Consider the following 10,530-nt stretch of genomic DNA (forward strand, 5'->3'; position numbering starts at 1 on the left):
TGTTTTTACTTATTTTCAACCGGCACTTGTAACACCATTGGGACCAAAAGCTCCGTCAATCCGGATCCATTTGCATCTCAACACTGCAGGGTAGTAATTGGGCCCAAATGGGCTGGACCGGGGCCGGTCTTAACAGTCAACCCTAATCCCCTTCACCCCGCCGCAGATCTGTCACCGACGACACGACGATCCCTCTCCCTCTCTCTCTCTCTCTCTCTCTACCACCCCGTACGCTCTCTCTCTACACTCTCTCTCTCTCTCTCTCTCTCTCTCTTCCGACGCAGCTTCCCCTCCGATTAGGTTTTAGATCGCCTCCGCCAGGTTCTCTTTCTCTCTCTCTCTCTCTCGAGTGAGTGGATTAATTTGTAGGAATTGCGAGATCCAGAAGGAATTTGAAATAATCATCATGATCCACGTCTTCTTCACTGAGGAATCATTATTCTAAGAGGGTAATTCTGGGATGAATCTTGCAAGGGAGGATCCACTATTTAATTTTCAATGCGGGAGATTGGATTCTAAGTTATTTGATTTGTTCTAAAGCAAATCGATTGTATGTTTTAGACCAAAGGATCTTACTAGATCTCTACTTTCTAAATGGGCGAAGAAGATTTTTCATTTCCTCTTTTGTCGAGTATTAGAAAAAAAGGTAGTAGGATCTCCAAAAATTAGGTATGTTATGACTAGTTTCATGCTCTATTTGTGCTCAAAAGCTCAATCTGGTCATACTTTCATAAATTAGTGACCCTGCATAGATTTACTAAGGTAAAAGTTTTCTTTTCCCCCTAATTCAAGCGTCTACTCTTAATTATATCATAGTTTGTTTTTATTAATTATCTATAAGCTGTTAAGTTTTGATTTAATTGCTATCTTAAGTTAGCGTGATATTTTTTCCCTTTATTATCGAGTGGGTTGTGGAGCAATTTTCAAAGACTGAGGTGAAACTTTTGAGAGTGCTACATGTCTTCTTTCTCAGATTAGGTAAATCTTGGTTTGTTAGAGGGTTTGACTGTGCTTCCTGAGTGGTAATTACAACATTGTAGATTTCTGTAATTCAGGTGTTTATTGAAAATGCATATTTTAGATCAAATATTGGATTGATTTCTTTTCTCTTAGTGATTGAATATTTTTGCATCGTGTAAGCTTAGATCTCTAATTTAAAGAATGCTTGTCTAGCAAATGCGACTTGTAATCCCTTGTTTCTAGGTTCAGGGAAACCTCTTCCATCCTAGGTTGGAATATTTAAAAAAAAAAAACTTTTTTTTTATGTTGTTTGATGCCAGATAACATCATAGTTTTGGCAATCGCTATATCGATATTCATTGTGACTGCTATCGGGGACTTCTATCGACAACAATGGAATCACAACAAGTTGAATCATCAGCTTCAGAACCGGCTACTTCTCCTCCCGACCCTCAGAATACTGTGCCTCTGAATACTGCGCCTCAGAATACTGCACCCACTAGACAAGAGGCTTTTGTACGAGAGACGCCATCCTTATTTTCTACTTCTGGCATATCATCATGGGCCAAAAGCCTCAAAATTCCACAGCCTTCGAACCAAGAAGATTCAGAATCTGGGAATGCCGGAAAGTCAACTTTTGCTCGGTTCACTAGTGGATTCGGATTACGCTTGTCTCCAAAGTCAGGACAACAAGATGAGAGTGTTGATGTCACTGCCACATCACCACGGCCTGGCGTTCTAGGTTCTTTCACTAAAGGCATAGTCGACTCATCTAGAAGTGCTGTGAAGGCGGTGCAAGTCAAGGCTCGTCACATAGTCTCTCAGAACAAAAGAAGATATCAGGTGATGTTACTATGGTATAAATTTCAGAAATCACGTGCCAAACTTGCTGAACTTTTTTTTATTTAAGTTCATTCTACTTTGTCATTATCTATTATACCACCTGAAAGCTGCTTCAGGGTTTCCTCTGCTCTGTCTTTATCATGGTATCAAAGTCGACCTTCCTCAACATACTGTTTAGGACTTTACTATGCATCCTGCATCTAGAGATGCTTGAGTGGAGCATGTTTTTGCTAAATTTCATGGTTTTTAGTTTTATTATTGTTTCCACTTATATTGAAATTTATCTTTCGTGATGTAATCCTTCATTTGAGTATTATATTTGAATCTTCTTCCCTATTTTTGTGATTATTGTTCCTCACACTGTCACACATAAACTGTTATGCAACTTGCAATTTGTCTTTTTTGTCCTTAAAAGAATATAAATTCATATCATATATCAGGTGCCACTGTTAGTTTGATATTCTTTTGCTATCGTAGCTGCAAACCAATTTGTTATGCGCTGTAGGAAAATGACTTGAAATGCTAATTTCCATCTTTGCTAGTCTTTTCTTGAGGCATGCCATGGTTTAAAGTAGAACAAAAGAATCCTTACCTGCCACGTCTTCTCATTCTGCTATTTTTTTCCCCTTATGTTTATGCCAGGAAGGTGGATTTGATTTAGATATGACTTACATTACTGAGAACATAATAGCCATGGGCTTCCCTGCTGGCGATATGAGTTCAGGATTTTTTGGATATATTGAGGTGATTTTGAAACTTTTGTCTGTCACAAATGCTAAATAGCTAGACTTGTTCCAACTTTCTGAGAAGTAACAACAAATGGCTGATGCAGGGTTTCTACCGTAATCATATGGAAGAAGTGATAAAGTATTTTGAAACACATCATAAGGTAAAACTCTTATTTGTTGGTTCTTTTCTTTGATTTGAAGTGAGTTTTATATGTTATCCCAGACAGATGATATAGATAGTTTAAAGAATTTTGTTGAGCTTATCAAACCTGTGATTTTAAGGAAGGAAAATATGATATCTACTAAAAGAATAAAATTAGTAATTTTATACTGATGGAAATGACCATGGTATACTAGTATACTACGACGAAATAGGTAGCTGACTAGTCCACGTTAAGGATTGTATTTCGCCTTCTTACCCCTTGCATGAGTTGCAAAAGGTGTAGACTAGTAACTTTGTATTACTTTATAGCATATGCTTCTACACTTATGCAGAATGTGATGGTTATTCTTTTGGTATACAGTATGGTCTTTAGGTTCTGTGGTTCTTTATGATAAATTCAGTTCCAGCATTTTATTGGAATTAACCATCTATGATGTATTGCTCGTGAGATTATTTGATAATTCTGGCACATTTTGTTGACTAAATCTTTTTGCATAGGGGAAATACAAGGTATACAACCTTTGTTCAGAACGGCTGTATGACGCGTCACTTTTTGAGGGAAAGGTGCGGACAATATCTCAGCAAATTGTTTTACTCATCTCTAATCACTGGATAATCAAATGCGTAAATGAGCATAATTCATCAACAAAGGCAGATGCGTATGGTTGTAAATAAGTATGTTATATTCAAGTTTGGAGATATGATTAAAAAGGGGATTTCAGCTAACATGTCATGCTCTCATTCCCCCTCTGCATTGGTAGCCATTTCAAACTTTTCTACGGATGTAGCATAGCCCCTTCTTTCGTATGAATTGGAATACTATTTTTGACGACCCAGATAATTTATATAGCTGCTGGAGTCTATGTTAGTGACTTGTCCGTATGCCAGCATACTGAATACATTAATTTTTTCCCTCCTGAATAATTACAATTTATGATGCAAATTTCAGGTGGCATGCTTCCCATTTGATGACCATAATTGCCCTCCTATCCAACTAATAATATCATTTTGTCAAAGTGCCTACTCATGGTTGAAGGAGGATATTGAAAATGTGGTTGTAGTCCATTGCAAAGCTGGTATGGCGAGGACAGGGTTGATGATTTCTAGTCTTCTATTGTACTTGAAGGTGAGTTGATTATTTTTGTCCGCCTCTTGGACCTGTCATTTGTTATGTTTCATTACATCATAATATATTTCTTTGTGCGCAGTTTTTTCCCACTGCTGAGGAGTCTATTGAATATTACAATCAGAAAAGATGTGTAGATGGAAAGGGGCTTGTTCTTCCAAGTCAGATTGTTAGTCTATTGCTTGCTGTAATATATTAAGTTCTTCAAAAGAGATCCTTATATCTACATTACTTTTGACTCTTTGTTTGAAATTTCTCCAGAGGTATGTGAAGTACTATGAGCGCATTTTGACTTACTTCAATGGTGAAAATCAGCCAGGCCGCAGGTAGAGCGAAGTTTCTTTCAGTTATCTTAACTTCATCAATGTTGTAATATATTTTACTCGTAAATGCTATTTCTGATAAATGACGTTTTGTCCGTGTTTCTTCAGGTGCATGCTCAGGGGATTTCGCCTTCATAAATGTCCTTATTGGATTAGGCCTTCAATTACTATCTCCAATCATAATGGTATTAGCAAGCACTCTCTTAATTTAGTTGCATGCATGCATTTTACGATCAGAGCACTTGAATAAAATTCAGAGCATTAATTGCAAATCTTGTCCTCATGTTAGCGTTAGACATTCAATCTCAAAGTTTAGGGACTAAATAGAAATTAAGGTTGAAGTTCAGGGTTCGAATTAAAATTAGGATAAACCTGAGATCAAACTTCTGGGGCTAAATTGTTACAATTGAAACTTCGAGAATAAAATTAAAAAGAAGTTGAATTTTGCAGACAAAATCTCCTATCAATCCTGTTCATTATCATGTGATTTTGGGTTATCTAGCATCAAATGCGCAGTTGTTTCCATCTCCCTTGCTATTTGTTATGGGGGAGAATATACTTACTGTCAACTTATTTCTGCAGAATATAATTATCATTGTTTAGCTTTTGTTAGTAATATTGGAAGATTTGCCATTGATATGGAGTTCTACACATCTTCCATCCTTCTAAAGCAAAAGGGGACAAATGGCTTAAAGGGCCTACAGAGCGCAATATAATGTTGTCATTAGACATGCTTTGGTTGTGCGCTATGTAGACTACAAATTAGTTTAGTTTGTTTTCCTTGGTGTCAGATTGGATAATTGAATTTTCTCTCTATCATGTAGACTATGTCTTGGAAGTTGTATCATTTAACTGATAATGGGTAGTTTTTTTTCTGCACTTGGCAGGTGGGATTTTTTTAAAAAAATTTTGATCTTCTAATTTTCTACCCTGCTGGAAAGTAATATGCACATTACGTGGGGCTATCTGTGTTGTGTTGATCATTGGCATACATTACACACTGAAGCTTAGTTGTTCTAATTCCTTATTTTGTAAAATTATTATGAAAGCAGGCAGTAATATGTGATTTTTGGCACAGGAATTCTGTTTTCAACAAAGAAGCATCCAAGGACTAAAGATCTAATGGTACAATTTAGTTCAATATCTAAAAATCTCTTGTTAGTACTTATGCTGTTAAAGCAATAATATGGATTTAAAGCAATAATGTGGATTTATACTACCAAACCCACTTATACTGCTAGATTGCTTCTTCTTTTTCTTTTCTTTTTTTTTCATGTATCCATTTCAACATCAGGTATCATGATAGTTTTTCTTTGTTTAAAGGTTAGGGAGAATTTCTCTGACTATTATTTTGATGTGGTGGAAACAGAAGCTGCCTTGTTTATAAAGGAAAAAAAATGCAGGCCTCTAAGGTCTTAAGATTCTGTCAATCATAGAGTTGGAATGGTCATTTGGATGCATTTTTTTTTTTAAATATAACTAGTGTTTACTGTGGTAGTAACAAGTATTCCTCCTCTTTGCCTCCTATTTATCCCATTTTTAGTTAACCAGCTTACACTGTGATATATAGGAGCAAATCACACATGATCATGTGCAGTATATCTCATCAAGTCTAAGAATGTTTGCAGTTTATTTTTCATATCGTGCAGAAATCTCATTTTGCATTACCTTTTTTTTAAGCCTGAGGATTTCTGGTTCAGCGCACCCAAAAAGGGAATCATGGTCTTTGCATTACCTGGTGAACCTGGTCTCACTGAGGTTGCTGGTGATTTCAAGATTCACTTTCATGACCGCCAAGGAGATTTCTATTGGTGAGTTCTTTCATTCCTCATAACCTTATAATGATCACTTTCCGTGCAATTTTTCAGTCAATTAAAAAGAATCCCTTTTCTCTGGGTCTCCAAACCTTTTATAGGAGATGAAGGTATAAGACCAAATGGAGGAATTCAAATGAGGAGAGAAGTTAGAGAAAGAAAAAAACTTACGTGACTTAAGTAGAAATATAAGGAAAAGGAGATCTGAAAGGGATTGAACGCACATCAGTTTCGGTTTTTCTACTGTGATACAGCAGAACAAGTATTGTTCAACTCTGTGTTACAACATATGAACTGCAATAAAATGCCTGGGGAGTGAGATGTCTGAAAATTTAGTAGAAACTTCTATACCCTGTCTTGTTAACTCTTCGTTAATGGATTGTCATGTTCTGGAAGTACTTGTTATTTGTGTTTGTTGATTACTGACAGTTATTTCCTCTCCTTTTCATTCTCAGCTGGTTAAATACAACAATGACAGAAAACAGGAAGATCTTGAGTGCATCTGACCTTGATGGTTTTGACAAGGTGAGCAGCTATATTCTATAGTTACTGCAGGATATGTTTATATGGTAGTATTATAAATCCATAACTTTTTTTCGTTGCAGCACTTTTGTTTTTTCCTTTTCTTTTCATTCCTTCCTTCACTTAACATTGAACTCACAAAGTCAACTTATTTTAATACGCAGAGAAAATTACCCTCTCCAGGATTCCAGGTGGAGGTTGTCCTAGTTGATTATGATGGTTCTCAGCCGTCAAGGCCGGTAAACACAACTAGCGGTACAAACAAGGAACCTGTCGCGACAGAGAATAATAATAGCTCATCATCGGCTCCTTCAAATTCTAATCCTAGCCCTAATCCCAATCCCACAACTAAAGAAACAGGAAGCAGCCAACAAGATAGAGATGATGTTTTCTCAGACAGCGAAGAAACTGCAGAAGGTGGTGGGTCCACCAAGAGCAGACGGGTTGTTTCCACAACGACTGCCGCTAAAGCATCCGAAACAAGTGTTAAAGAGAAAGAAGCAGCGAACGTAGCACAAGGCATTGAAAAAGTTTCACTAAAAAGCGAAGAGGGGGAGGTTCGAACTGAAGGGGGGGAGAGTAAAAAGGCCTCGCCCCCTTCGGGTTCAGGGCCCCCACCGCCTCCTCAGCCGGAATCCACTTCAAGTGTGAGCGAGTTCAAGGCAATGGCCGCAGATGCGTCAGTCTTCTCTTTCGGCGACGATGAAGACTATGAAAGCGAGTGAGAGCTTCCCCCCCTGTTTGGGTTCTTCAAATCGTCAATTGTGTAGATAAGAGTCCCTATTGTAAGCAAATTCATGTGGGGAGCAGGCCGTATCATAGGGAAGCACAAAAGACGAGAATTCAGATTGATTCGTTCTTGTTCTTGCATTTCATGTTATTTATTATAGTTCTGTATATTTCCTCTGTGATCTTATCTCTCCATGGTTGTTTCTGGACTGAGTTATTATCAATAACTGTTGGATGGCGTTCTTTGCAATAGTAAAGTCTACACTATGTAATGTAATAATGAATAAATATTCACAAGTTTGTCTGAGTTTTGAGCGCTTAATTACTTCTCTTTGATTGCTCGGAATTTTGAACTTGTAGACCTAACTTGGACCGGGTTGGAGCTGAATTTAGAGAATCGGTGCACCGTGGACCATAAGTGATCCAAACCTGGCCCACTTGAGGCCCACTCAAGGATAAAGCTCTACACGATCAACAACAATAAGAGAGGAAAAGAAAAAGAACAACGAAAAAAAAAAAAAAAAAAATGCTTATCCGCTGTTGTATCTGCATTCCCGGCGCTATTCCTCCTCGGAATAGCTTTATCCCGTCTCACTCCTCTCCTCCTCCACCTCCACCGTTCCTCTCTCTTGCTCGCCTCTCCTCTCGATCGGGAACCCGCGCCCTCGTCCTCTCCGCTAAATCCCAAGCGACGAGGCGAAGCAAAACCACAGCGGAGCCCGAAGCAGCCGAAGCCGAATTAGTACCGGAAGAAGATGGAGGAGGAGGCGAGGTATTCGAAGGGGAAGGGTCGTTCCCTTTCGCCGAGGGAACGAGCGGAGATGATGAGGGGGATGGCGATAGAGGCGACGAGGGTGTCGCCTATTCGAGTGGGTATAGAGGTGGAAGAGACGAGAAGGACTACGACAGAGATCCTGAGCTCGCGGAGATATTGGGTAGCTGCTTCGATGATCCTCAGAAGGCCCAAGCTCGAGTAAGCCCCTGGGTTCTCCTCAGGATATCACCCTTTTCCCTTTTTTTTCGTTTTTTGGGTTTCAATTTCGGAAATGAACTTTTCTAAGGTGGAGGAGAGGATAAGGAGGAAGAGGGGGAAGATACTGCACGCAAAAACTGGATCTGCGACCCCCATGGAAGTTATATTCAACAAGTAAGCTGAATCTCTATTCTGTGTGTATATTGGATTTGAGCGGCCTCTTTTCTATTTTATTTTTTAAAAAAAATGGACTTGACCACATGAGAAAAATAAACGCCTTTTTTTTTATTATTTACTTTGTTAAAACTTGTTGCTTATATCACATTTATTTGAGTCTTCTTTAATTTCTATGATCATTGGATTAAACTGATTGGCCGCAATGCAGATTCGGCTTTTCAAATTCCTATATATGGTTTGAGTTCTACCATGCCCCTTTGCCGAAAGATATTTCCTTAATATGTGATGTAAGTTGTGATTCCGAATCTCTGGTTGAAATTCACCAGATTGTTTCCTTTTTATCTGATGATTGTGCTTGCAGACTATTCGATCCTGGCACATTGTTGGGCGGCTTGGTGGGTGCAATTCCATGAACATGCAGGTAAGAAACATCATCAAAGTTTGCGACCGAACAGTTACCATCTGATGTGAGGAATTATGAGCTCAAGGATGGACGATTCCGATTCCATTTGATGAGTTTTTTGTCCTTTCGTTGAATAATGCATTACTTGGTGTGTGTTGAAAACCTTAAAGGTACATAATTCAGTCATGATCTTTTCAGTTATCACAGTCACCTTTGGATAGCAAAAGACCATCTTATGACGCTATCCAAGGAGCAAATGTAACACCAACAACATTTTATAACATTGGGGATCTTGAGATTCAAGACAATCTAGCTCGTATATGGTAAGATCTACTTGCTTGATGATTACTATTCAAAACAAACATACACTGTGAATCCTCTTCAGTCATAGATTTTCGGATATCAGTAGTGCTGAGGCTAATTTTGAATATACCTGTTGTTTTACCAGGGTAGACATTGGTACAACTGAGCCACTGCTGTTGGATGTGCTTATTAATGCCTTAACTTGCATAAGTTCAGAGTATGATCTCAACTTTCTCAGTGCCTGTGCATATAAATTGCCATTTAAGCTAACTCGAATACAAGGTTGATAGATGTTGCTGATTAATGCAGTTTTTAAAAGGTTTGCTTGTTCCTGGATATAAATAGCGCTCCTGTCGATTTCATTAGAATATTATTCCCTTACAGGCCCCTATAGATTCGCTTGCTAGAATGCCTTTGGATATAGAATGTGAATCATTTTGGCTCCTATGTAGCTATGAAATAAGGATATTAATTTTCGTTTTTTCATCTTTCGCCAGCTATGTAGGGATCAGACAAGTAATGTTCGGAGGGTCGGAATTCAAGAACTGGAAGGACAACTTGACATCAGAAGATGCTGGTTTTAGTACTCATAGGATCTAACTTCAATGTGGTCTTATCCTTTTCGGCGGAGGAAACCTATTGGCAAATCCTCAGCTCTTTGTTGAGATTCTCTTCAGTAAAGCATGCGGCTAAACCAATTCAAGTGTTGTCTCAGGACCTCCTTCCTGTTTTTTGGAATATAGATAAGCAGTTGGTTGCTAATAGAAATCAAATATTGCCTGCGGGAAAATAGCAAAAGCGTTTGATGCTTTCTTCTGCAGAAAGTCATTTGAAAAAGAACGTGTGTGAGCAAACATTGCTATGCTTATAGGGGTAGATTGAGGTGGAATTGCTCTTTAAACGATGACTAGAAAACAAGAAACAGTTTCATTGTACTGTTAATATGTATCTCAGTGCTGTTTCTACTAATGGGGATGCTAGTTTATTGATTATCAGTTGTTTGCAAATGGCTATAATCTACTGCCCCAAAAAATTTCAGGATACTATGATGCTGTTGTTGAAGGCTCGAAGCAACCTACTGGAACATTAATTCTTTTTCTGTATCTCTGTTGGAGATGTTGAATTTTTAAAATACTTGCAATTGTACTATGATAAGTGCTTACAACAGAAAATGAATTTTTTTCCCTTTGTCGGTGATTCTGCGTTTGTGATTCTATTTGTTCTTCTTGGTCACTGCAGATTATACTTTTTGAGTCTATATATATTGAGTTTGCATCGGAAGGTTATATGCTTGAAACGCAGCCCGATAATCACAGCTCCACAGTATAGAAATTATAGACAGGCTCCACGCCATTATCTAGACACATCTTCAGCCTCTGTGAGAGATTGAGAAACAGATGATGTTTAGACTACTACAACTCAGGCCAATTGAAGACAGAATGAGTAATGGTGAATAGCTTATTGCT

General features: G+C 38.2%; 2 protein-coding genes across 2 annotated transcripts; both read left to right on the plus strand.

Annotated features, from left to right (window-relative positions):
• LOC109722350 (phosphatidylinositol 3,4,5-trisphosphate 3-phosphatase and protein-tyrosine-phosphatase PTEN2A-like) lies at positions 1,281-7,530 on the plus strand. The gene is made up of 12 exons (XM_020250383.1): positions 1,281-1,803; positions 2,446-2,547; positions 2,636-2,692; positions 3,193-3,258; positions 3,644-3,820; positions 3,903-3,989; positions 4,082-4,146; positions 4,252-4,328; positions 5,222-5,268; positions 5,824-5,954; positions 6,413-6,482; positions 6,644-7,530. The coding sequence occupies exons 1-12, from the start codon at positions 1,354-1,356 to the stop codon at positions 7,202-7,204; spliced, it is 1,890 nt and encodes a 629-aa protein (XP_020105972.1). The 5' UTR covers positions 1,281-1,353; the 3' UTR covers positions 7,205-7,530.
• Positions 7,704-10,252, plus strand: LOC109722351. Its single transcript, XM_020250385.1, has 7 exons — positions 7,704-8,181; positions 8,270-8,355; positions 8,567-8,645; positions 8,720-8,779; positions 8,960-9,084; positions 9,210-9,281; positions 9,562-10,252. The coding sequence occupies exons 1-7, from the start codon at positions 7,735-7,737 to the stop codon at positions 9,662-9,664; spliced, it is 972 nt and encodes a 323-aa protein (XP_020105974.1). The 5' UTR covers positions 7,704-7,734; the 3' UTR covers positions 9,665-10,252.

This window comes from Ananas comosus, linkage group 16 (genome assembly GCF_001540865.1).
Source record: "Ananas comosus cultivar F153 linkage group 16, ASM154086v1, whole genome shotgun sequence".
NCBI classification, from domain to species: domain Eukaryota; kingdom Viridiplantae; phylum Streptophyta; class Magnoliopsida; order Poales; family Bromeliaceae; genus Ananas; species Ananas comosus.

Coding starts and splice junctions, on each gene's coding strand:
- LOC109722350 (XM_020250383.1), top strand. CDS start 1,354: ATGGAATCACAACAAGTTGAATCATCAGCTTCAGAACCGGCTACTTCT. Junction 2,693..3,192: donor ATTTTGAAACACATCATAAG/GTAAAACTCTTA, acceptor CTTTTTGCATAG/GGGAAATACAAGGTATACAA. Junction 3,821..3,902: donor GTCTTCTATTGTACTTGAAG/GTGAGTTGATTA, acceptor CTTTGTGCGCAG/TTTTTTCCCACTGCTGAGGA.
- LOC109722351 (XM_020250385.1), top strand. CDS start 7,735: ATGCTTATCCGCTGTTGTATCTGCATTCCCGGCGCTATTCCTCCTCGG. Junction 8,356..8,566: donor ATGGAAGTTATATTCAACAA/GTAAGCTGAATC, acceptor GCCGCAATGCAG/ATTCGGCTTTTCAAATTCCT. Junction 8,780..8,959: donor GCAATTCCATGAACATGCAG/GTAAGAAACATC, acceptor TGATCTTTTCAG/TTATCACAGTCACCTTTGGA.